Raw genomic sequence first — 27,895 nt, forward strand, 5'->3', positions numbered from 1 at the left:
AAAGTGAGAAATCCTCGGCGAGCTGTTTTTCCAGAGGATGCGCCGCCTTTTAAGATTTCAACAGCGATAGGCTTCTTCTTTCGGGGGCAAAAAAAGCAAAAGGATCGGATCGCATTTCGAGTTCATTTTTGCTCGGTCGGATTGAAGTGGCCTCCTTATTGTGATGCAACTTTGATACATTCGGGGAGTGAATGAGATTGCGCCGCTGAATCTCATGAATCTGTTTTATGCTTGTGACGTTGAAATGCAATTTTGGGTGTCGAAAAGTCAAAATTGTATTGTTAATTATTGTTCTCTTTTATCATAAAGTAAAAAATAAAGAAAAAAAGGCACATTCATTAATAAATAATCATTAAATAGAATATTATCCGTTATGAAGATAATTTGCATCTTAATTCAAGTGTTTATTTTGGTTAATTTATATCATTTTGAAGGAAATAAAAACTTCCAGCTTGAAACAAAATATAGATCAAATTGAGTGTTTTGTCTAATTTTAGTTTTAGGGGAAGGGAATTATTAATTATCATTTCATAAATCGTGAATTTCTTATCATAATAAACATTTTTCTAATTTTAGAACCATTCTATATAAAATTGAAAAAAATAAAATAAAATTAAAAAAAATGGGGTAAGATAAAGTAATAAAGATTGCGCAAATTTGGCTTCAAAATGAACAAAAATTACAAATCTTTGAAGTCATAAAAGCTTATTTTTAGAATTTAACGAGATGAAAGAAATATTAATCTATTTTCTTTAGCTTGAAATTAATATTTGCTTCCGCATTAATTATTAAAAAATAAAAATGACATATTTTATTTTTACCTCATAAAACATGACAATGAAAGTATAGATGAAAAGAAAACGAAATGCCTTTGAAATTCTAGAATGCCACAAGCATGTCGCCGTTCTGAATAACTCACCACCACCGCCAAACATTCACGGAACGACATTAATGACGACGACAGCGTTATGAAATTGAAATTGTCTTCATCCGCTTTTGTGGCAGCGTGACATGGAAATGGGGTTCGCTCGCGCCACTGAATGACTTCATATATTCCCTTTCTCTCCCCGCCGTGGAACAAAGATGTTATTTTTTAGCCTCGCAATGCACACTTTGTCTTTATGTAATGCTCGGCCCTTTTTATTGGTACATAAGGCGCGGTGTAGCGAGCGGCAAACTTTTCGTTCTAATGCCGTCGAAGAGGGACGAGGGTTGCGAGAGAGAGAAAGAAAGAAAGGAGGAAAAAACCACGTGTAATGTTTAGTCGGAGCAAGAAAAGTTCCATACATAACTCTTTCATTTCGCGCAAAGATGACTTTTACTTTGCAGCAGCAGTTCAAATAAAGTTGCGGGGCCTAATCACGTAAAACTAACTACGTACATGTGCTGAGCTGCTTTCTCTGCTTCCTTCCTCCGAGCCTTGTGCTACATCGTTTCTTTCTTTCTCTGCGAAAATTTGCTCAAGAGAAGAAAGGCCGGTTGCTTTTAGGGCAAGTTTGCGCTACGGTAATGGAAAATTCCACTGAATGGGTGTTATTAAAATAGTATGTTCTACATATAATTTTTAATGTTCCAAAAATGTTTCTTTTTTTGAGATATTTTAAATTAAATAATTTGTTGTTGTGAAAAATTTATTAATCTTATTAATGTACGGAAAACGTTGCTAAATTATATATTGACAATAATTTTAAAACAATTTATATATGCAAAAGTAATTTTAAATATATTTTAACAGAATAGAAATATTGCATTTAAATGAATTAATTTTTTTATGATTTGCATTTAAAAAATATAATGATCATCCAAAACTTTTTTACAAAAAAGAAATATTTTTAATGTGATTAACAAATTATTTAATATATAAATATAGTTTGCAAGCTGTAAATTAAATACGTAACTAAATATCTTTTAATCTGTAACCATCCAAAATTTCTATTATCTTCAAGAAATTACGCTGAATTGAAATTTGAGGAAGAATACTCATCTGCCTTGGTGCAAAATAAAAAGCCAAGGAGTGCAGCAGGCACTTTGCTGCGCGGTCGGTTTTTTGTAATTTAGCCGGTGCCATTTTTCAGCCGGCGGCAACAAAGACTTGACGTTTATGAAACGCGCCCAGAAAAAGAAAAGTACAATGAATAGTACGGCGGGGCGAGTTAAAGAGTAAAACACACACACACGGCCGACAGAACAACGGCCCTGTTATTATTTTTATTGCTGCACCCTTTTTGTTTATACGCGCCCCAGTCCAAATTAAAAAAGGGTCTTTTTTTCTCAAACGGTGCATCCTTATTTTTTCCATCCTCATCCCAAAAGAGCGTTTGAGAAACCGTGCGGGTGAAACTGAATGAAAATAATAAATCAGCTCGCTTTTGATTCTGAAAAATCGAGTGAGCGCCTGCGAGTTATACGCACGCCTCGCACGCCGGCGTCCAGCGGATTGCCTGCCTTCCGTTCTCGCAGGCGCTTTCGTCGCAGCGAAATGAAAAAAAAAGGTGCAAATATGGAGCACGTGAGGTTTGTTTCCACCAGTTTTGATTTGTGGGTCGAGTTTTCCCGGTGCACCGGCCGAGTGGGCGTTGATAACCCTTAAGGAGGTTATCACGTGGAATATATTGCCGTCAAAATGTTGCGGGTCATTGTTTATCACTTTGTCATGCCGGCCCCAGCACTGCCACTCTTATCACAAACACACACACACAAGGAAAATGAAAAACGCCCAGTTTATTTAGTGGCCGGTTTTTAATGCACGCGAAACGTCTCCTGCTTGTCCACGGCGCTTGATTTATTTCTTCGTTTTCAAAGTGGGTCAGGGTAATTAAAAAAGAAAATGACTAATTAAAATAAAAAGCATTCTAAAAAGAGTTTCACTTTAAACAAAATTAAAAAGAAAAGAAAGTTTTTATTTGGTCCTTTCATAATATTAAAATTTAATCAAACAGGGAAATTTGTAGCTTAATTAATTTTGCTTTGGATTTTAAACCATGATTTATGTCAATTTCATATTTTAAAGTAAAATCTTATTGTTACATGAATTATAAAAAGCTCAGGTTAAAATAAATTAAAAATTAATAACTAAAAAATTCAATATTTTCCTTGCATTTGGATTGATGTGCGTTTCCTAGACGTCAATGACTGATTAAAATGAATATTTATGTTAACAAAATCAGTTTTTTCATTAAAGAATTATTATTATGAATCGCAAATAAAATTATATAAAAAATTGAAACTTAATTAAAATTAAATTAAAATCACTTTAAAAAAAATGTTAAATTTATATCAATTATTGTTATTTCTCAGGGTGTGTCTTAACAAACGCGGCAAGTCTCTTCGAGTGGATTGAGTCTTCAGCCGTCATTTTTTGTTACTTCTCTAATTTCCTTTCAAGAAACGGCCGCTTTTCTTCGGTCATCTCGACACGCACTGCAAACAATGCGGCGATGATGAAAGAGGGCGAGGAGAGTTAACGGCGGCCGCAGCCACCTGAAATAATTTCGACCAGGCAATCTCCCCTTTCTACTTTCGCAAAGGCTATATGGAGGGTCACTACCGCAGCCGCACTCATCATGAAATTAGTTTTCAAGTGCGGCCACTTGGTCTGGACTAGCGAAAAGCAACATCTGGTTGCAAGAGAAGAAACTCGAGGTGTCAGGCATCGAGGTGTCAGGCATGACCGGCCCACCGAAACACAATTATCTACTCTTTCCACTCATGGCCCACGTTTGAGTACATGTGAGATGATCATATCGTTTTATTTTTTCAACTTGATCTATTCTCATAAAAAAAAAAACAATAGTAAGTCAATTTCCTAGGTTTTTTTACGGCTTGCAAGGCTGTAATATTTTCTAGGCAATAAATTTTTTAATTGTTGTATGAAGTCTTTAATTTTGCTCTCAGTTCGCAATTTGATTTTTTAAATTTATATATTATTTACCTAAATTTACCCATATTGGAGCAGGATTATTTCTAACATTCACTTCTGTATTTTTTCCAAGAAAATTATAATGATTTTTTTTTTAAAGATTTTTAAAATATTATTTTAATTGATAGAATGATATTTCCCAGTTTTTCACAAATAATAAAATCTGGCTGTTTATATTGTTTTCGAAAATATTTTATGATTAAATTCCACTGTTTCATTAAAATTCTCAATATAGCCAATTAATCAAGTTGCGTATTGGTTGGTGTATATCGGGAGCCCCTTCAGCTCGATTTTAATCTCTTTTATCGTGAAATTCGTTTCGGAAGCCTGCATAATTGATCGGCATCGAAATTAGGCTGACGAGAAATTAGTTGGCTCGCTGGCTTTAATTAAGATTTAATTAATTTCATGGCGTAGCTCGGCGGGGTGAATAAGGCCGAGATTAAAATTGGCTGCGCCCCGGCTTATTATTTGGATTTTGCCTCTGCTTATTCGCGTAATAGCAAGAAACAAAGCGAGGGAGAGAGAGCCGACTGGCAAAACAATACGCACGGGCGAAGCTTCTTGCGTTGGCGGCCGTAAATTAGCTGGCAAGATATAAATTTTGGACGAATTTGTTTGCCTAGTACGCCGTTTAAATACGCTGCTTTTACCAACTTTTGTCCGTGGCTCCAATTACGAAGCGTTTTAATCGCACTCGTGACAAGGGTTTGTGGTGCAAAGTCTACCAGGATATTTACGATGAATAATAAAAAACTTCAATGAAAAAAAAACAAAAAAAATTTATTTTTTAAATTATTTAATATAAATTTATAAATATTAATTTTGAGAACTTTTTTCAATTCTATCAAATTAACATGTTGAATGAAAAATTTACTTTTTATGACATCAATAAAAGTTCAGCAGCAAAACAGTTCTTTGACTAATTTATTGATATTTGCTTGGTAGATGAAGTTGCATCAATTTAAATAATCTGATGAAACGCTGTTCAACTATGAAATTTTTATCTTATTCTATCTTGCTTGTTACGATGAATGAAGAAAAATGTTGAAAATGATTCACGCATGTAAATGTATTTTTGCGTTTAAACCTTTCCGAGAACATTCCTGATTGTTTAGCAACGTGTACAATGACTATCGCGAACTTGCTCCATTTGCCAACCTTAATCCCATTCCCGTTGCTGCTTTGTTTGCACCGCTTTTTTATTTCACTATTTTACGCGCGCTCGACTGGGTGCACGAGAATTTTAAATTAGCCTCTCGAGCTATACAATCATGCACACAAAAAAATGTGTTGCCGTTTGTGTTGTATAATTTATAGGCAGCACCAAACATTAAAAAAGAAAAAGAAGAACGGAGTTTCAAGGCGAGGGAAAATCGTGGCTATAAGTAATTATAATTAAGTGAAAAACGTTATAAATTTTGCCTATTGTATGTCTTCTATGATAAAATAATATTCCTAATATATAGAAAATGATTATAAATTACAAATTATCCACCCTCGTGGGTCTTTTTTATTCAAACAATTGCTAGGACCAAAATCTTAATCTCAAGAATTTAATAAATTATTAACATTGCAAACACTACACGTTTGTAAGAATATATTATTGCATTGTAAATGCTTCACCACAACTCTTCTTCAACCATTAAGTAAACAAATATATTAATGGCATTTTTAATTTTTGATTGAAAATTGGTATATCTTATTTTGAATTTTTTTTCATCAAGTACTGTCATAATTAAAAAAAATAAATATATAATTTAAAATATTATAATAAAGTTTATTTTATACATAAGTAAAAATTAGTAATTAATATTGTGTTTTTATAAACAGTAAATAATAGTTTCTTTTTTATTAAAGTTAGTGAGGTTCATATGATAAAAAACTGAAAAAAAAGTTTCCCAGGCTCTCTGCCTGTGTCTGTGTTGTATGTACAACGGTATGGGTGTTTGTACGTGTAGGTTTAGAAGCCCCTGCTGACTCTGGCTTGCTGGCAACACCAACTTTTTGTTTCATCTCTTCTCCTCCTTCTTCCTTGGCTTTTCCGCCGCCTTATAAACACAGTTTGCCATCAAGTCCGATTGTTATTGCCTGCATATGGCTGCACGGAGCACTTTTTAATCGGCACTCGCGCCTTTAATCTCCGAATGCACGTGCTCCACTCGATATGGCCGCTTTTATCTCTCCACCCCGTCTGCTTTCATAGCGAATTATGGAGCGCCGCTCTTTACTCCGTTTGTACCGCATTCCGATACATTAATTGCGCAAAACACTGCGGATATCCCTTTTTTATTCCGCCCTTATGTGCGCGCAACGGCAAATCTGTTCGTTGACCCACTTTCGCGCCACAGTGCATTAATTTTTTTTTACTTCAGCCGCGCGGCGTCTTTGATGTCGCATTCAACTTTAATCATACGTTACGTGATTTATGGTCGGTTTGGTCCGTTCGGATGCTGCACACCCGCGAAAAAACGCGCACATATTTGTATGTATAGAAATGCACAAGTACATATGTCGGGTTGTATTGATTGCGCGCTCGTTTGCTTTGGCGGCGCCGGCGAATTCGGAACGACCCGCCCCGGGGACATTGCGACGTATTCCTGCTTGTGGGTCCAATTGCTGTTTTGCCATTAATCTGTCTGCGCGTGAGGAGAGGGATTTCCAGTTCAGACATCCTGACGGATCAAATAATTTGTATCCATATAAATGTTTGATTGATTTTCTTTAGCCAGTACCGAGCAAAATGTTATTATTTTTTGTTGTTGATGATTTTGTCAAAATATTTGCAAAACATTTTACTTGTTGAAAGATATAATCAGTTGTTGGAAGGGACCCCAACCAACCGCAGTGAGACTTAGTTTTAGTTCTTGTCACATGTTACGATTACAGGGCTAGCATTAATGAACATAGTTAAAATTTAAGCAAATTCTATAATTTATTTATTTATTTAGCACTAGAAAAAAAATTGTTCACTGAATTTACCCAGTATGGTCGAAAGGGCAATGATCAATGATTTAATTCCGAACTTCACGCGTAAAAAAATGAATATAAATAATACAATTTAATGGAACAGTGTGCTAAATATATGAGATAATTACTTACATATTAAAATAATTTGATATTTCTGGTTAAATTCAGTTAAATTCATCATGAATTGCAAATGGTTCCTTCTATTTCAATACTAATAATTTCGGCTCTTTAAATGAAATAAACGTTGATTTATTAATTCCTGAGTATCAGTGAGAATAATTATGTACATATTTAAATGTTACTTTAAAACTAAAAAATTATATAAATTGAAACATTTCATTAAATTTATTGTTTTAAATTTGTTAAATAAAACAAAAATTAAATTTGTTAATAAATAGAAAAAAATTTAACCTTTCAAAATTGCGTAATAGAACTTCCAAAATTATTAAATTTAACATTTTGAAGTTTTAAACTTTAATTTAAATAATTGTATTACTAAATTGAACTGCAGAAGTAAAGACGAAACTGGTTTTAGCATCTAAAATGTAAAAATATATTTTTTCAACTGTAGAATACAATTTTTATAGAAAATAAATGTATAGTTTTGCACAATACCATAGTTCTAAACTATCAAGTCTCTAAATAGTCCAATGATCTAGAGAAATCGTTATTTTTTTCTCATCAAAAAGTGCAAAGCAAGTCCTTAGTGTCCTTATTAGAATGTCAGATGTGCAAAAGATCCATTGTCAAAATCAAATTTAGAGAGTATTGAAAAAATTTCAAAAGGGCCTATTTTCACCGGTCTAATTATTCTACTCGCGTTCGTAGGACATCAGGATGAACACAATGGGCCATCGAGGGTGGCCAGTATTTGATGGTCAGGCACAAAAGTGGCCAATTTGGCGAGCAAGCTTGTTGCGGCCTCTGAGTGCTTTTACGAGAATATAATTCACAAATTGATGGCCCAGTGCACTGCACTGAATTTTGCAATCGGCGATAAATTCACGGTCGGCCGGTCATTGTCATCGATGTCAAATCAATTGACAAAGTGAACTGTCCGTCCATCGTCAGTTCGCGCTGTACTTTTAATATTGCGCGCGGCAATCATTCGCACAAATTGCATGAAAGGGTCGGCAACTGTTATCGTGGAGCGCCGGGGGTGACGGATTATAGGCGAGAATTTATGCAAATTCGTTCGCTTTGTGCTCGCACGGGTAGGCCAATGGAGCAGATAAATTTTTCAGTGACGTGACGTGGTGATTTGTTTGTCATGTGCTTCATCGGACAAATGGGCTCGCAGAAAATTGGTCCCGGAGTCAGAATTTAGAAAATGATAAAATGTTCTTTCACAAAACAATATAAAAAGTGATAATTAGTTTAAATTCTGAAAAAAAACTGCGTGTGTGTGGATTAATTGTCATTCAATAATAATAATGATTTAGTCTATTGGAATTTTCTTACAAATTTGATTGAATTTATAAATTATAAGTTTGGTATGAAATTCTTGTAATAATTTGAGTAATGCCTCTTAAAATAATAATTTATTACCAACTTAATAGTAAAAAGATATTTAATTATCTATGAAAACTTAATATTTTTATTAATTATAAATTATTATAAAAAAATCTCTTACAATCTTTATATTGCAATTTATTTAATTTTTTGAAAAAAAAAAATTAAAACAAATCACAAAATTCCAGCACAAACATAATAAAAGTTTTTTAGTGGCACAAATCCTTTAAATTATAAATCTTGCCAGCATCCATAATTTGGAAGCCAGATCTTGTTATTTGTTACACTTCAAACTCCCTCAATTTATATTCTTTTTAGCCCGCGGCGCGAATAATGCATCGGCCCGCCGATAATTATGTGTATAAGCTTATCGCCGACATGCCAATAAACAGGCGGCCGAGTGCCAAGAGCCGTCGGTGCCAAGAATTCGGCGCGCGAAGAATTTTTCGATGCATCGATTTTCGTTCCGCTTTGGGTGCACACGTGGGCACCGTCAGAGACAAGCCGCAAGTGAACGACGCACGTCATCGCTCGCTGCTGCGCCCATCGCACAATGGGTGTTTGTATTGGGATTTGAGAGCCGCGCCAATTCCCACAATCAGCAGCCACTTGATCTGCACTTTGGTGTTTCATTGAGAGATATTATCGTGAGATGCATTTCTCACAGTGGGAATTATTCTTAATTCACTTCAAGAAAATATTAATTTTGTTGGTAAGAATTAAAAAAAATTTATTATTAAAATAATTAAATTGGTTTAATTAAGAAATTTAATTGACTTATAATTTTATTTTCTTATTTCAATCAATATGTTTTTATTAACTACTTATAATATTGTCTGAGAAAACAGGTCCGGAGAAGTCAGAATTTATTGTGAAATATCTATTTTCAAGATATCCTGTTTGTAATGTTTTATAAATTTTTTAACTTTCCTGACACAAACAGATTTGGATTGGGTTTTATAAAAGTGGTAAATGCAGATGAAAAGTTGATCTGGCGAATTAGCAATTAATTAAAAAGGAATCAATAAAACAATATATTTATTAAACACAAATATTGAAATCCATAAAAAAATATAATTAAAATTGACGTGAAAATAATTTTATATTAAAAAAAATAATTTATGTATTTATTATTATAGTCTAGTAATTCTAAACCTTCTAATATCGCATCAACAGAATTTGGAAGCATCCTTGTAGATTTATGTTAGTTATAAAAATAATTTAAACTTTATCAAAAATGTTCAAGAACTTTACAATTTTATTAATACTGCTTAGAGTGTTAAATTTTTCCACACAAAAATACACATATTTTCTCCATTTCTTTTCAAAGTTGTTCCTCTGGGTATCACAGGCAACATCATTTATATACAAGTTCTCTAGAAGATACAAGTTGAGGAGGTGCTATTTCTCACCTCTCTCCGTACCATAATCGCACCGAACACCACACTGCACTTTGATTATCTATGACCCAGTTAGTTGCACCTCGGGAAAAGTAGTTACGGTCTCTGCTATGCCGACGACAGGCAGGTAAACTTGCACGTTTGCCAATAATGCAGAGTGCATCTCCAGCACCCCTTCCAGACCCGCCATATATCTCGACCGGTAATGTTATGCACAGAGTTTTTCCCTCTTTTGATCGTGGGGCTCCGGAACCATTATTGCTATCCCGCTCTGATGTTTGCAAAATGAAATTATCGAATCCATCAGTTCGGCCGAGCGTAGAAAACGTGTTTGTAAATCGCTTCGTGCATATTCGGATCGGCCGTTTGAAGTTTATCCATAAACCAACTCGGGCGTGTTTTATTGTTGTCATAATTTATGAAAAATCGGTTGTCAGACAAAAATGCGGAGAAAATGGTCACATGCTGCGCCTAATTTACTCCATGTTTAAATTGCAAATTAAGTAAAAGCGTGTCCTGGTAAACGTGCGGTTCACTGTCGCATGACAAAGCAACATAATTCACTCCGGGCGTGTTAGTTTGAAACTTTTGATCGTGGCATTAAAAAGGTAAAAAAAGCGTTGCAGTCAGCGGACGTTTTTGATGATTGAGAATTGCGACGTGGCTTTCAAGATTATCGAGCTGCAAATGAAAATGCCATTTTCTTGTTGATTGATTATTTGTTGCTGCTTATCCAAGGGGTAGAGTTTATTATAGATGATTGTACAAATACTCTTATATTTACAATTACCAATTAAAAATTAATCCAAATTAAAAAAAAATCGCTATCGTTCATTAAAGTAAGAAGGGATTTAAGTTTTTTAATAAAAGAAGGTACATAGCATAAAATTTTCGGTAAATATGATATATTTTATCTTGGACAGTTTTTTTTTTTTAATAAATTTTCTTTTGTCCAATTTCCTTTTATTTATAATTATGTTGAGCACCATGAATGTTGATGAATATTGAAAAAAATTTGTTACTTGTTCATTTTTTCCGATTAAATATTTGACAAAAAAATTTGCCTTGTGATTAAAACTTATAATGATCCAGGAATTAAATTTACGCTTCACATTTTGATGGGTGATGTTTGAATAATAAAATGAACAATTTTAACTCAATTTAGCAAAAGAGTAAAAAATTTACTGTGCATACTAGAAGAGAAAACCACCATCAGCATTTTCCTCTTTTTCTCTCTGCGACTCTAGAATAGACCAGTCTGTTTTTCCCTCTTTTTTTTTATTTTCCTCGCCAGCAAGTGGAGCGGCAATCAATTTTTATTGCTCGCGCTCTTGTCCCGCCGTGTTTAATATATTCCCGGCTTGAACAACAACAGTTTTCATTTGCATTAATTGTTTATATATTGTGTGAACATGCACAGAACAGATTAGATTGCTCTCCATGTATATGGATGGCCGCGCTAGCTCACAGCAGTTGTGTCTATGTTTATTATTTACCCCTTTCGCAGTTGCTGCTGGCGTTTTGTTTGGCTCAACTGCGAGTGAAGCGAGTTTGATATTATTCTTTGGCGAGAGCAAACGTGGAATCAAATGCGCTCCCAATGGAAATAAATTCACTGCCCCAACCCGTCGGCCGCCGGGCGTGAGAGATTTTTTGTTCGATTCCGACCCTTTGTGGGAAAAACCGTTCCGCTGATTGTGTTTATACGCAACTCTTGGTGTGTTAGAGAGTCACGCTTTTGCAATTAGGCCCGCAGAATTGTGTTGTTCGGAAAAAGTGTGTGCGAGGAAAAATGAGCGGTCGGCGTGTGAAAAATCGTTTTCTCGGTCTAATCCGGCACATCGGCCATTAACCGAGTAAAAATAACCAGCGACGGGCAAACGCATTAGTAAATTTGCTGCCAACAGTGATGAACACTCACTTCATCCAAAGAAAAAAAGCGAAATAAAATAGGATTTTGGGTGAAAAAATGACCCTCCAGTGTTTGATGTCAGTTTTTCTCAGCGTTGTTTTTTTTTTTCAAAAAGGACCAGATAAATATATTGCTTGAAAAGAAGAATAAAAATCTTTTGTTATTTAGGGAACTTTTTATTTCTACATCAATCTAGTGAAAATTCCAGCAAAAATCAGGACAATCGGTGAAAGGAAAAAGATTACTGCACCGCCCTTAACTCGGTCTTCAAAGAACTTCAGCACGGTTTCCTTATTTTCCGTCAACCACTGAATATTCGCGTCTATTATAGCAATTCCAGATTCCACAACAGTTTTCACAATTTCCGGTTCATCCGGGTAGTCTACCAAAAATTGCTCCAACTAAAATAATATTAAAAAAAAAAAATGCATTAAAAGCATTAATTGCTCGTCTGCACATTTTGGCAATGACTAAACAACTTTTTTCAATAATGACAGCCATTAAAAAAAAAAAAAAAAAAAAATGTAAATTTTAACCTCCAGTTGTTGCAAGTAGACTTGATTTGACTATGAAAGTTGTTGATTAAGGGGATAAATACCTTTGCCCTTTGCTCTACTGTGTTTAATTTGACTGAAATCAGGGAGAACAGTCCGGCCGCTGACCCAAATGCTTGATACCTTTCATTATAAAATTAACATGTTATAATATACAGAATATTATCTTTAATAATTTAAATAATTACTCACGTCACTTTAATTACGTCGTATTGAGTGACCAGAAAATTCAAAGCAACGTCCACGCCCTCTGGATTACTGATAACCGCGGAAAACACATTTCTCGTGTCCTGCGATCGTATCATCGACCCCTCAACTTTCACCGTCTCATTCAAAAGCCTTCAAATTTCAAAATTGTTCAGTTTTTTTCGAGGTAGAAAATTATATACTTTTCCAGAAGTTCGGGAGTTGGAGCGCATCCAAGTGCGGATAAAATAGTGTTCGATTCTGACGGCGCGCTCTGAGCCTTTGTGTACCGCGTTATCAAAAAGTCGTAATCCGCCTCGTTCGCCATTCCGTGGCAGTAAACCACACTCCGCAGGTCGGGATGAATTCTGGATTTGGATCAAATCAGTTTTTAGTACAAGAGAATCGAATTATGTTTTATACGGATTTTGGAAATCGGGCGAAGGTCTTATTTTCCACTCTTGGAACAAAGCGGCGGCGTCTTTATTGCAGCTGTCGTGGCCGAAATTGCACGCCCACAACAAAATTAGGTTTCTTTTCCGCATGACCACGTGACCGTCGGTTTCATTGACTTGGAAGCCGTTCAAGGTATCATACAAGGGCGTCATTTTATTTAAGACATACGTCTATATAGAAATGAATTGTTAAATAAAATTAAAATTAAAATGCGATTTTACTCTGAAATAAATCAATCGGTCGGGACTTTCATCTACGAGTCTTTCACGAAGAGAATTAAATGCTTTCAGGGCAGTACTCCACGGCAAATATTCAGTCTCACGATTCAGGTATTCAGTCGTAGACAAAGCAGTTTCGTAAGGCAAGTAATTTCCAAAAGCCAGTGCCATTGAATCGTCAATTATTTGTGCTCTGTTGATGTCTAAAATAATCAGCCACTTTTCGGTGTGGTTTAAAGTTGCGATGATTAAGTCCCAATTTTTCTGATCATAGTTAACGCGATAATATCCTTTAAATTCAATAGTAATAATTAATTTTTAAACATCTGGAAAATTCATACCAGTCTGTCTCGGATTCAAAACTATCCATTCATTGTTTGCAGGTAGATTTTCAGAGAGGTTAAATTCTCCCGCTGGGGTTAACCACCCCTTAGTAGACAAATCTTGCCAATTTCCATTTTCCGACTCTTTTATCATTGATATAGGAATAAACCATTTTTCAGGACTTTCAATTTCTTTTTTAACTGTGAAAAATCTTTGCTAAAACGAATGAGTTTTTAAATACTTGCAAAAAAATACAAAATAAAATTAACCTGCTGGAAGTTTATTTCGTTATTGTCGTAATTTCGCGTCACAGTTATGAGTGGATAGCCCGGCTGGTCAGTCCAGGTATTCATTACATCCCTAAGTGTCACTCCTGATGGCAGCAAACCTTCAGGGACGAACGGAGACAAACTTGCCCACACCGAGTCCTTTGTTACACTGCCATAGTTGCTTAAAATTGTTTTAAAAAAATAAATATTTCTTTCAAATAGAAATAATAATTGAAAAAAAATAATTACTTTGCATCAATGTATGCTTGGATTCCTACTTTGAAATTTTCACTTCCAAGGAAGCCATTTACAAATCTCAAAATTGATCCACCTGAAATTTTCATATTTTTTTTTTATACATTATTGATTATAAACTTAACCAATAAACCTTTATTATAGGGTATATTTCCAAATCCACTGAGAATAGAAGCCGGACTGTCGACATTGCCCGTAAGTGGTTTGCTAGATTCGGCAGCATCGGTTTCAAAAACAGGCTGGAGCTCCTCTTTGATAAAAGCCTGTTCCAACTGGAAACTCGGCTCGACCTGGCAAAAAACACGCGTGATCAAAAACACTTTGACTCAAACGAATGAATGGACTTGCAACGCCGGCGGCTATGTACTCAAAATAGGTGGCGAACCCTTCTTTCAGCCACACTTCGTTCCACCACTCGGGGGTGACGAGGTTTCCGAACCAGAAGTGCGCTATTTCGTGGCTCATCACCGTCACCGTTTTTTGCTTGTCCGCGGCCGTCGAGTAAAATGCATCATTCAGGAGAGCCACTTCTCTAAAGCAATTTCATTGGTTAAAATTTATTTAAATTTGAGAGTTTAATGAGCAAAACCTGTAGTTTATAAGACCCCAATTTTCCATTGCGTAGGGGCCAAAATCGGGAATGGCCGTTTGGTCCAGTTTCATTGACGAGTCGTATGTGAAGTTTGTGAAATATTCCATAAATCCGAGAATGGTTGGTGCTATTTCAAGAGCGTAAGAAGTTGATGTGTCTATGAACTCTCGGCGAGCCAAGATCTTCAATAATTATTTAAAAAAAAATTAAACAAAAATTAACAATTATTTACCCTGAATCGATCATCTTTTGAAGAAGTAATTGAGCCAAAGTCGTGGACAGTAAATGCAACAACAAAGGTCGGCATTAAAATTGACTGCTGAAAGTCCACCCACACCCATCCATTGTGGCCTTCACTATTTTAATCAAAACTAAAATTAATTAATAAAATTAAATTATTTGAAAATACACTGGTCTGTTTGCAGCGACGACAGGCATGTTTGACGTGACGTCTTTCAAAGGCTCTCTGGCAATGTGAAATGTAAACTTGGCCTTGTGCGATGGCTCATCAAAGCACGGAAAAGCCCTGCGAGCCCCAGTCGGCGAAAACTGCGTCACCCCTAACCATCTAAAATAAAAAAAAAATCTATATACCATTGACTTCAAACAACGCAAATTTAGTCTTACTTTGTTTCTCCTAAATAATTTACATACGAGCTGCGGTAAAAACCATCAAGTTCTAGGTTAAGGCGGCCCAAATAATTAATGACGACGTTCATTTTGACGCCGACCAATTGAAGACTGCCGAGAGTTATGTCCAGAAAATGTTTGTCATCGGAGCTTCTGACGACGGACACGATCGGCAGTGCGACGTTGGGTTCAATTACGTCATACACGAAGACGTCACTTTCATTGATGTCCATATCATAAGCGTGCAGCCGAATCAAATTGGTCTCTTCAAAAACCTCAACTTCAATTATCACGGTTCCTTTAAATCTGATTAGTTTGAATTAAATTAATTAAATTTCAGGTGTTGCTATTTGTCTCGTTACCTAAATTTGAGAATTTCCTCCGGTGCATTGTCGAAGTAAGGAATGATTGTGATATCGTAGGCGTTCGGCTTGATTGCTTTTGGCAGTTCGTAATCGGCTCTTGAAACCGGTTTCACTGAACTTCTTTCTTTACTCAAAGGGTTGGCACCACTACCGAGTAAGAACGTCAACGTCAGCGTTGCTAGCAAGCGCATTTTCTCGGCAGTGAAATGCAAAACTCGCAGCTCCGTTTTGATCGACTAGAGTTATTCTCTAAATCTGGTTTTATATAATATGGGTCAGAATGTTATCATCCGATAAATCGTCCAATCACGCAACGATTGGTCATCTCGTGCGCGCGGACTTTAAGAGTCTTTATTAATACCATGTAAACAGCTCAGTATAATCAACGAAATTGATAAGACGAGCTCGCGGCTTAATTGAAATGTTAAACACAATCTTATTATCGGAATGAGTCGAAAGTCAGCATTAGATAATTAAGGGATTTCAAAGTGAAGCCCAATACGTGTTTATTATAGATAAAAATCTGTAAATAATTAATCTCCATTAGCTCTCAAGGCAAGCTTTTATTTTTGTTTTAATTAATCTTTGTTTAATTCTGTTTTATTTTTATTGATAGCAGTTTGATTAAATTTTTTATTAAAAGCATGGAATTATCTAAGTAAGAATTTTTTAAGAATTACTTTCATAACATTTTTCTTTTTTATTTATTTATTCTCAATTGAGATAAATAAACTATTAAATTAATTCTTAAAAATTCTTAGATAATTCCATACCTTTAATGAAAAATTTAGATAGACCTATCAATAAAAATTAAAAATAATTAAATATCAAATTTCATTATATTTCAAAACTTATAATTCTTAACTTCCACTAATTCATTTCATGCACTCATACTTTTGATATATTAGAGATTTAAAAAATTATTTTCACTATTGCAATTCAGTTGATGAAAATTGATTGCAATCTAAATCCTTATGAAGTGTTAAATTGTTTCTTTAATTAATATCCTTTCTTTTATGAAACGTGAGGAAATTCTCAGTGATATACTAAGTGAAGTGCTTCATTCTCATCGTCCCTTCAACAAGAAAATCTCATTTGATTAAAACCACTCGAGAGACAGAATGTGTCTGCGTTCAAATGCAAGCCGAGTCGTCCAAACAAAGCGCGGTGAATTAAAACGGCGAGCAAAGTCTCTCTTGGTTCTTCCTCTCGTTATTTGAACCGATTCCAAGAGAAACTTTTCGCCGGGCGCGACAGCCAGAGCCAGCCGAGCTGATACTTATGTTCATTACCAGTGGTTTTGTGTGCGAGTACTCTTGATTAGACACCATCAAAATAAGCTCCGAACGGCGGCTTTATTAGATTCGGTCGGCACAAAAGCGGCAGCCATCGAGGGAGCGACTCAACTTAAAAGTAAACACAATCAAACGCTTTGCCGCAAGCGTTCAACTTTGAGCCGTTTGACACAATGGAGTCTTTCCGCAGGCAACTTTGCCCGTCGCAAAAACAAAGGCCGGCTGACCCGAAATGAAATCGATTCGGTTCGCCTGCGAACGCAAAAGCTCCATCCAAAATTTAACAGCCGCTTTTAATTTTTCTCTAGGTTCTATTTCTGGAGCTGCCACTCGAACGTGAAATTAATTAGAGTGGCAGTTTGAAAGGATCGTTTTGTCGTTTCTCACCCTTAATGATTATCTGTTTCGCCACGTCGCGTTTGAAAAATTGAGTGCTGAAGAAGAATCTTTAAAAAATAAACCTAATTAATAATTAATTAAAAAAAAATGGCTCTTGAGGGAAAATAATATGTATTTTGGTTTAAGCGAGAGGCTGAAGCCAAGCAAGATTATGCCAATATTTGCGGCAAGAGCTAGATAATGCACAGAGTGAGCTCTGTCGCATCAGAGGAGCTCATCGGGTGGCTGTCTGGGTTTATGGTACATACGTGCACGGGTGACACGGAGGTGCCGCTCAAGCTGCTGATTAATTACCTCAGGGGCCGTCGAAAAGGCAGCCCGTGTATTCCGCAAGGGAGGTACCCATTGTGGGTGACAAATTCTTACCTGAAACACAAAACAGGATTATTGTGGCGCAGAATTGAAATTAATTCTCTGGTGCAGGGGAAACCCACTACTTTTAAGATAAAACGGCATAATATCATATAATTTTTATCACGGCAAAGTAAGTATTCATTATCTTATATTTATTTTTCATTTATTTGTAATTGCTAAATTCCTCGTCAATTATTTTCTAATTAATGAAAGTTAATTATGTTAGCTTTTAAAATTATGTATGATTATATATTTGAATAAATTATTTTGTTTTTATATACTTTTTAAATAAATTTATAAATTTACTCTCTTCAATTTTTGAATAAATTTATTTTAATATTATTTATTTTTTAATTATTATTAGAGTAACAGATATTAATCAGTTTTAAAGTTAATATCACGTTACTTTAGGGTTCATTAAACATTTTAAAAATTTTGTGAACATAAATTTATAAATACCATGGTTCAGATATTTGAGCAAAATAAGGTAATTGATATCATTGGTCTTGCTGCGTTACACCCGCGAAACTTGCAATTAAGCATTTCATAGAGAGTTTAAATATGATTCTGAGCTGAATAGATGATCCATAAATGATAAATATATGAAATACAAAAGAAATATGAGAAGCAAAACTGATTTTTATTTTTCATATAACCTTGAACATTATTTGAATACAAGATATTACAAAAGGGGGAAAATTTGTTCTGGTTTGATGGAAAATAAAAAAATAGCAATAACTTTAATGATGTGTTAAGCGTGCGTTTATGCATTAAGTATGTATGAATTGTCTACTCTAGTGAATCCTTTTTGATTTTCGGAGAGAAGAAAATAAGTTATTTGTACTTTATTATTTAAAGTAATGAGGGTGATAATATAACAATTAAAACTTTGATCAATTAAAATCTGACATCCTCTAATCACTAGGATTCAATAATACCCGTGAATGAATTTCATTTAAAAAATTTATGAATCTACAAAAATCAGCACTTTATTTAACCAAACCAGGATTGTTTGATTTGTTTGTGCATTTGCATTGTTTGCAAGGTGAGTTTGTGCAAGACCGCAATCTTGGCGTTCCCCAAGCATCCGGCGGCCGAGTGATTGATCACGCGCAATCGCAATTTGCATGCCTCTCCGGGAATGACACCCAAGAAGGAGCCGCATGAAAAATGAGCCCAGCTTGTGGCGCGACGATTTATTTTGATTTGCCACGGCTGGACCACTTTGTGCTCGCCTCCTTTGAACTCCCTAGCTCTGCTAATGAAAATGAGAGAAGAGCCTGGGTCGATTCAATTGCACGCTCGCGAACCTGCGAGAGAGAGAAACTCACCAATCCCCGCAGAAATAATGCTTGTGTGTCCGAAAAACACGGCAAACAAAACATTTGAAAGGGAAATTGAGTTATTCTTGTGCTACAGTGGGTGATGTATTCAAATTTATGCTCTCAATGGCCGTTTCCATGCGGCCCGCCTGTGCCATATTATTCAAATTCTTCTACCATCATATATTTTCTGCTGCTGTTTTTTTCCCACTGATTCAATCGTTTAATTTCGGCAATTTGCGGATTAGTTTCGATTTGGCCACGCGAATTCCTGTTTTCGGCATCCCAAGGGAAATCAGTGCAAATTTACACAAATTGCGATTCGGCGTCGAGTATTGGCAAACATTCGCGGTTTGTATAATCAAATGGATATTGATGTAGAGCTTTGCACTCCAAATTGATGGTTTATTAAAGCAGAAGTGTGGCGTGTGATGATGGAACGAGATTCCTGTTTTCGCTTTGATTTGTTATGTGACACCTGAAAATCAGCTCAAATGTCATTTGAACACTGAAAGGGGCGCTGCTAAACTTTGTTTCACCAATTATATAAACCAAATCATAAAACATAGCAAAATTGGGACACATTCAAATATCTAACTATATATTTACGTGGATATTACAGCGCTTTGAGCTATGCCTTGATTATTCTCATATTTTTTTCTAAGCTTTTATCACAAAAAAATTAAGTATTTATTGTCATATATTTCTTTCATTTATTTGGCATTGTTAAATTCATTGTCAATTGTTTGAGGAAATTATTTTAGAATAAATGCAAGTTAATTACAACAAATTTTATAATTATGTTATTATATAATTTTAATATGATTATTGTATATGTTAAAATTATTTTATAAATTTACTCTTTTCAATAAAATTATCTTCATATTATTTTATTTTTCATCATTGTTAGAGTAAAAGTTATTAATTACATTTTAAGTTAATATCAAGTTACTTTAAAGTTTATTTGACAGTTTAAAAACTAATTTTAATTAATAAATTGATCTGCGCTAGACAGTAGACAATGGTAATGTAAATTAGATAAATAAATTTTAAATGAATTAGTTGCTTCTCATCTAAGTTTATGTAAACTATGAATAAATATTGAAAAAAATTTAATCATTTAAGTTAATTGATAGTCTCAGTTGAAATTGATCTAGGGATAAATTATTAATACTGAAAAAAATAGCCAATAGATCAACTCATTTTTACGTTTAAACTTTTGTATGTTTTGATATAGTTATTAAATTATAACTACCAGAGGATATATTTGATTGTAAGTAAGATTAACGTTTCACTTTCATTCCTTAATTTATTTTTTCTTCTAAAGTATAAATATTCAGTTCATTAAAATTTTTTTTAAAATTCCAGAGAAATTTATTTTTATATCGATTGGAGTTAAATTTTGGATGATAAACTATACTGATCCTATGGAATAAAAACTGGATAATGAATCAACCACAGATTTTTTCAAGACACACAATGGCCCTTCTTAAAGGACAAAAAAAGTTTGTCTCCGCCTTCTGCAAATACCATCCATCAAATTTTTTAATCAGGCTGCTTTGACGCCACTTCTTTTTGGAAGCACACGCGAATTTCGCAGAAGCCATTAACAGCAGCAGCAATCGATCGCCGCAATTTTTCAAAGCGTTTTATTTCGTGCTGCTTAATTGAATCGAGCCGCGGCCGAATTTATAGTCGACGCTTAACGGCGGGCCGAGATTATCGGTCGCCGCCGTGTAATCGTTTGTTTGAATTCGCGCCGTAAATCTGCATTATCAGCGCGTGGTTTAATTAGCGGCGGGACTCTTTCTCCTCTCGATATCGCAATGCATCTCAATAAAAGCGAATTTGTGCTTTTTTACAGCCGTAAATTCAAATAAACCGCCACCCTTTAAAGGGCACGATGAAATAAAAATTGAGGCTGCAACGAGTGCGGACGTTTCTTGCTGGTACGTGCGGCTCATTTTGCATAGCAGACCCCGTAATGGCCCATTGCGAAAGCGTGGCTTAAGACGTGCAGACATTCGCTCTGGAGACTTTCCTCTAAATTGTCCTTCGCAGTTTTTCCTCCTTGGCGTGCGTTTCTTGCTGCAAATTTCATTACCCTTAATATGTTTGAGGCCCGCTCGTAATATTGTGCCCTTAATTTTGCTAAGTAATCAAATTTTCGTGAGAGAGGTTTCGTCTTTCAGGTGCCGCAATAATAAGCAAATTAGAAACGCTTTATAATTTGTTAGAATTTTAAAATTACCTACCATAAGAACGCTTTAATTTGATTGGGAATTCATTAAACATAATTCAAAATCTTGATAGATAGATTTAACAACGATCAATAATGATTAATTAATGAAGTGAAATATTGCCAACCAAATTTACATTAATTGTTCTGATCCCCATTGTATGATTTTTGTGATTTACAATTAATATTTCCCACAATTTTTTATATTTTTATTGCTCAATATCGACCTTTTTATGTTAATGAAAATTATTTATTGTTGAAAAAACATTAATTTTTAATTTAAATTATTTCAAAAAGTATAAAAAATTAGCTGATTGCGAGTTGATTTACCATTCTGTATTTTGTAAATAATATTTTTGAGTTTAACTTTCTATATAATCTATCAAAGAATTCTCTATGAAATGGAAAATGAATTATGCAAAATTTTAAGTTATGAAATCTCAATTAAAGGCTTTAAGATCGTTTTTTTTTTACAAAGTCACGTTCCAATTTTGTATTGATGATAAGAAAAAAATTTGTTGTAAATAATAAACTTAAATAGCAATAAAGGTCAACCTTTAAATTACACACTGTGCCTTTTGATCTTGGAAATTTTTTTTAAATTCTTGCGAGTGATGTTCGCGCTGTTTTTTTACCTCTATAAATTGATTGATTGTTTTTCAAAGTGTAAAATACTTTGTAAAAATTAAAAAGAATCATTGCTCCAAATTTGTTAATTAACTCTAAATTTATCAATCTGTGTAATTTTTCTAAGCATCGTCAGCCAATTTTCTGCGAGAGGAAGAAAGGCGATAAATAAATAATCCTGGCACGACAAAAGACGCTTTCTCAGCGCGAACGAAATCTGCTTCGCCACCTCGGCGGTTGGCGTGCGATAATTACTTTAAAAGAGCGCGCGGCGCGTAATTAAAAATCAGTGCCACACCAGAAGAGCTAATTTCCCGCCGCCGCTCGGATGGCGCCTCTCGCCAACCGCCGCGCGGCGCATTACGTAATAAAGCGCCATAAATTCAGCGGCATGCTCCGCGTCTCGGCACGTGCATGCATGTGCGAATAATAATAAGAAGAAATAAGGCGAAGCATCTCATCATCTTCGCAGCCACCGGCGTCATGCATGCGTGTAAACTTGCAACGATAAGGGCGGAGGAATGCTTGGCAACCTTCACAACGCCATTAATTCCAATATCTTTAGTCTCCGTTAATATCATTTAACCATGACCTAAATTCAATATCTAGGGATATTTTCATTAACTATGGTTTTTTTACAACAAATATTTTTAAACAGTATATTATTCAAAATCTTTAATTACTTGTTCAAATTAAATTCTCATAAAAAAAAACATTTTTATTTAAATGGATTCAACAATTCAATAAGTAAATAAAATTACATTTAAAAAAGGTTCATTTGAGAATTGAACAGCCACAAAAATATTAATTTAAAATTAAAGGAATCCTCATATTGTCTAATATTTTTAATTGAAAAAATTCTATACTTTTCCAAATAAAATTTCCGTGTTTTTATTTACCTCAAAAAATAAGATACATCATTTAAAATTGAAGTTTATGTTTCAAAACAAACCACTTCAGTTGCAAAATTCTATCATTTATTTTTCCATTTTTTGCGTTTCGTAAAAAATATTATAATTACTTTATCATTATCGTTAATGCTCAAGATTAAATCAAAGTTCATAAATAAAAATAAATCGCTTCTTTTCTTTCAAATTTTAAAACTTTAGAATTTAATTAGCATGAGCTTTGAATACTTTGAGAATCATCCATTTTTGATATTATTTATAGATTTCGTATTAAAATTTTTAAAAATTTAAAGATTTTTTTTATCTTTTGATAACCAATATCCGTATCCAGTGGCATTATCCTAATTTTTGATACAAATTTTCAATTTGCTTGCGAATAATTCACGAACGTTCCTGTGGCTGGAAATTAACCTCTCGGCGCCAAAGAAGCACGTTTACGTACATAATTCGACTGTAAATTACGCGTTCGCCGTCATGCGTGCTAATAAGCAAGTCACACGCGGTGCGATGATCGGCGGGTGTGCCGAAAATATACGCGCAAGATTTATTTGCAGACACACGCGAGGGACACTTTAACCTTTCATTATAAGCGGGTGACGCTTTGGATTATATAATTCCAAAGACCTCCGACCTTGACTCCTTTTGTTTTTTTTTTCTCCAACAGAGCAGACAATCGAGCCGCTTCATAAGTCATTTTATTTTTCTCTTTCTCGCGCGCCGGTAGTGGAAGAGCAGAGCAAGGAGGGATCGTGCGTCTCGCTGCCGGTTTCTATTCTCGGCGAGGCCGGGGGTATTTTTGGAGAAGACGCACCAGTCGGAAATCACCCGGTGAAAGTAATTCCGTCGGGGCAAAAATAACATTTCCTCGAGAGGACTCGCTGCCGAGTCTCGGGCCTCTTGTCACATAATTCATCCCGCCTCCTCGCTATTATGAATTGGATTAGACTTTAATGCGAGAGAGCACGAGTGCGAGAGAGAAAAAGTTATTCGGTGATTCGGAGAGCCCGAAAGGCTTTGCCCAGATGGGCATCGGATCAAAGTTGTGCGCCGTCCTTCGCAAAGGGGATAATCATTCGCACCTGAGATGAATCAAAACAAAAATAGAAAAGAGAGAGAGAGATGGGACGGGGAAAATGAAAAAGGTGCGGACGTGTTTCATTTCATACGTGTCACATTAATGTCTGTCATTTTTGTCCAGTTCAACAGCTTCTTTCATTCATTTTATAAGGACTAAAATAAAACTAGTATTGATAAAAATGATTACAACTGGTTAAAAAGGCTTTTCGATGTTTGTAAACCTTAAATTAACTTCATGCAGCAAAAATATGTAAGAATTAAAAAGACTCATCTTGAGAGTTTAAAAAAAAAATTAAAATAAAGAATTAATTTCTGTACAATTTAGTAATTTGGCTATTTTTTGATAAGTACTACATTTAAATCTTAAAAAAATCCTTTCAAAGTAAAGAAAACAGGTTTATTTATCGAGTTCTTTCTTATTTTGTACTATGCGACAAAAAATTGCGCAAATTTCATCTAAAAGTTGAAATATTTTGAAGATAAAAATTCATATTTAATTATTAGGAGACATTCACTAGAGACCCCCCCCCCCCCTCCATGGCACTTGTATGATAAATTTATACTTTATATTAAATTGAATTTTAAAATTCTGTAGAAGGATGATGGATTAATAAATGTGAATAAAATTTAACTAAAGTCAATTCACAGTTTAATATTATGTGGTATTTTTTATACAACTTTCAAAATATATAATTAATAATATGTATTTTTTTTCTTTAAGATTTGTAGATTATTGGAAAAAATTGTAATAACTTTAGAAAATTCATTTTGCAATCTAGCGTGACAAAATCTGTGAAGCGATCATGCTACGAGTGCTTATTTTAACGCAACCCCCAAAATGCGCGTACCATGTATATGCATATAGCAGATTTAGAAATTCTGAGCACGCTCTGGCCCAAACTTGTAACAGGAATTATTATTATTTCGCATGCATGCATGCCAAACAACTTGGCCTACATAAAACGCCGGCCGGCCGGCCGGGGGCGCGTCGAGACTCACCCTCAAGTCGGTTGAGCTGCTGCACGGCGTGTGTTGTGCGCACCTAATTTGAATCTGCGGATCTTCTAGTGACCAACGACCGCAACTTGAGAAGCAGAACTTTGCAGAGTGTTTACTTGGCCGCCGGCTGATTGTGGAGTTTGTCGAACCATTTGTCCTAGCTGTTTTGCGCGCTCGACTAATTCGCTATTAATTATTAGCAAACAAAACAACTCGCTTGTTTTGCGACGAGATTTGCCAGCTTGTCAAGCAGCAGTTAAATGCGAAACTAATTCATCAGCAGTAATCACTCCTCCCCAGTTCAAAGGGTGCAACTAGTGCGTGAAATTCCAAACAAATAACTTATTTTTTTCAAATGTGCAACAAATGGTCCGGTTCGTTTGGTTGAATGCGAACGCAAATTGTTTCCAATTAGTGAGTGGAAGTCGGTCAAGCGTGTTCCGTCGTTAATTAAAAGTGTATTTTGCATATAAATGACGCGACGGTTGCACAATCAATTTGCAGTCGTCGTTGTGATGACGGCAAAGATCAAATCTACTGTTGATACAGCGCCGCATGCCGCTGATAAGTCATGTTTGCTGATTGAATCAGGCGGAAAATTAATTGCAGTTTTAATTAACCGAGGCTGTGAAACAATTCCCCAGCATTAATAATTGATGCATAATTGAAGTGGGTTGAGGCAAGCGATATTTTTTCATAGCAACTGATAATAAAAATTAATTAACGAGAAACTAACAATAAGTGACAGAATTAAAAGAAGAAAAAACAGCTGTGCCATAGAATTTAAATTATTTAGGAATGCAAACACTACAATGCACAAAATTATTATTTTTTTTTTTTAAATGACGTACTTGCAATAAATAATAACATAATTTATAATTTCTGTTTTCACACTCACTTTGTTTTAACTGGTTTTAACAAAAGCCGTTTAGCCACATTTTTCACAAAAGTTTTTTTTCTTCAAAAATTGATTTTGTAACAATTGGTGAAACAATCAACAAAAATAATAATTTTATGATTATTTTTATTGATTACGCTATTATTGGGATTAGAGATTTTCTTCAAATATGAGGTTCGACTATAAGGATTCAACGAAAGATAAATTTTCTTTTCAGTTCTTTTTAGGCACATTAATTCCCGAATTGAGATAAACGTTCACAGACAATGAACGATAAATCAAAATCAGTGACAACGACAATGCCCAGTGAACGCGGAACTTGTTTTCTGCTGTGCGTTCCTTTATCTGTGCGTTGGGGACGGACATGGGTGGCGGGCGGAGGCAAAAATTGGCAACCCTTGGCACGTCGGCATCCGAGCAGTCGTCCTACGTTCATATGCAGAGCGACCGAAAGAGCGTGCGTGGTTCTGATCACGGACAGAGAAAGCGCGTGCGTTCGTTGTTGATTATGGGACGGCATATTTTGTTGATGCTGTGTGCAACCCTTAAAAATCAACTGATTGCAGAGGGCGGAACGTGACCGGCGTGCGCCCCGAGATAAAAGCAGTTTCCTTTGGCGAAAAAGCGAAAATCGGGCGGAAAATGGGGCATTGACGTCACTCGATTAAAATTTCCAACGCGGATTTTTAATAGCAGTAACTTCTGTGCGATCCCGGTGATCACTTTTGTCGCCCTATAAGATAATCTCATAAAAGCACCTGCACGTCAAAAAAATACATCGGCGGATAATTCGGTTCGCGTCGTAACACTTTTCCATTTTACGACGAAACGAATTTATTGTGATGACAATTTAGTTGACTCTCTTTCGTGTGTACATGACGACGTTTTTGTATATTTGGCCTCGTAAAAAGATGAGGCCCAATGAAAAGAAATGGAGGCGACGGTTGAGAGTCGTAAAAAGACGCTACTTTTCTTATATTTCTGGTGATTCTCTATGAATTTCCATTTCTTTATTATATTCAGTGCTCGCGAAAGATTGAGGATTTTCACGCAGACAGAGAAAAGAAAGAAATCTCTTGTGCATGCTATGATGTTCAAGAGCGGTGGTTTTAAAATGGGAAGACAAAACGGATTCGAAGTTTGTGGTGTATAATGCCTGAAAATTGGATCTATAAAAATGTGGATGAAAAGTGCACAGGGTGCTCTTTCCAGACGACCTAGTTCGAGATAGATTTGAGCCGCTTTTACATCTCGTCCTTAACACTTTTAACAAGATTGGCTCAAACTAAAATTTTATGCCGGTGTGGCTTGGAAATTGCTGACGTGAACTTTACATGCTAATGAATAGACTTACTTTTCAAAACGGTAAGGGTTGCTCCAAAATGGCAGAAAAGGAACAATAGACTCACCTGAAACAAAGAAGGGCAAAGGTTAATGATTATTGTTTGATTAATATTCATTGGATAATTCAATTTTAAATATTTCATTACATTACTGACATATTACTCTACAGTAATATGGCAAATTTTATGAAATTATCTTATTCAAATATGCAGAAAAATTGAGTTTTTTTCTGGCAGCATCTTGGAAAGAAGATTATAATTGAAAACACTTCTGTTTTATTCTCAGTTTTAATTTAAAATCTTTAGAGCTAATTTTGCTGCACATTTTCCCCCACACCAAACGTGGTTTTCATTTATATTTTTTTACTTGAAGTGAAGAGCGAATAAATGATATAAAATAAAAACTAATTTTCTTTCCAGCATGATATATATGTTTATATTTTCAAGTTTAGTTTCATGTAATTAATTGGCAATCATGAGGCTTATTGATACATTTCCGTTTTATTTTGTTTAATTGGTAAGAACTATTTTATTTTATTTTAAATAAAGAAAGAAAATATTAGTTTACTTTGTTACACTTTTCAAGCAGTCGGAAGGCAAGTAAAAGTTCAAACAGTAACAAAACCGTAAGCAAACAACAAGCAAGTAGATCAATTAAAATCACAAAGACTGCAACAGTGCGCATTTATTTTCTTACTCTTCAACCCACACTTGCCAGGGTAAACACACCCGCATTAAATCCAATCGGAGATTTGTGTTTGCGTTTGTCAAGCCTCGAGTGTTTATAAAACTTGCAAACAAAGTGAAACGCCGGTGATGCCGCGAGCAACTCTCTCTCGTAAAACAACGTTAATGGGGGGCGGAAAATTCCG

At 35.0% G+C, this 27,895-nt stretch overlaps 2 protein-coding genes across 3 annotated transcripts in view; both read right to left on the bottom strand.

Annotated features, from left to right (window-relative positions):
- Positions 1–27,895, bottom strand: part of LOC132203307 (furin-like protease 1) — a 189,719-nt gene that overhangs the window by 80,207 nt on the left and 81,617 nt on the right. The window lies entirely within an intron of this gene.
- LOC132203680 (aminopeptidase Ey-like) lies at positions 11,856–15,828 on the bottom strand. Its single transcript, XM_059631614.1, has 16 exons — positions 15,560–15,828; positions 15,195–15,503; positions 14,977–15,135; positions 14,800–14,923; positions 14,565–14,749; positions 14,324–14,507; positions 14,109–14,265; positions 13,970–14,051; positions 13,721–13,901; positions 13,469–13,667; positions 13,131–13,417; positions 12,877–13,079; positions 12,657–12,821; positions 12,460–12,606; positions 12,312–12,390; positions 11,856–12,114 (listed from the first exon to the last, which is right to left on the bottom strand). Exons 1-16 carry the CDS (start codon positions 15,751–15,753, stop codon positions 11,896–11,898), a joined length of 2,874 nt encoding a protein of 957 aa, XP_059487597.1. The 5' UTR covers positions 15,754–15,828; the 3' UTR covers positions 11,856–11,895.

Source organism: Neocloeon triangulifer, unplaced genomic scaffold (genome assembly GCF_031216515.1).
Source record: "Neocloeon triangulifer isolate White Clay Creek 2 clone unplaced genomic scaffold, ASM3121651v1 ptg000002l, whole genome shotgun sequence".
NCBI classification, from domain to species: domain Eukaryota; kingdom Metazoa; phylum Arthropoda; class Insecta; order Ephemeroptera; family Baetidae; genus Neocloeon; species Neocloeon triangulifer.

Excerpts from the sequence above, each read along its gene's own strand:
- LOC132203680 (XM_059631614.1), bottom strand. The coding sequence starts at position 15,753 with ATGCGCTTGCTAGCAACGCTGACGTTGACGTTCTTACTCGGTAGTGGT. Across the intron at positions 14,924-14,976 it reads GTCGCTGCAAACAGACCAGT|TGAAGGCCACAATGGATGGG; the intron begins GTATTTTCAAAT and ends TGATTAAAATAG. Across the intron at positions 12,115-12,311 it reads CAGTAGAGCAAAGGGCAAAG|TTGGAGCAATTTTTGGTAGA; the intron begins GTATTTATCCCC and ends ATATTATTTTAG.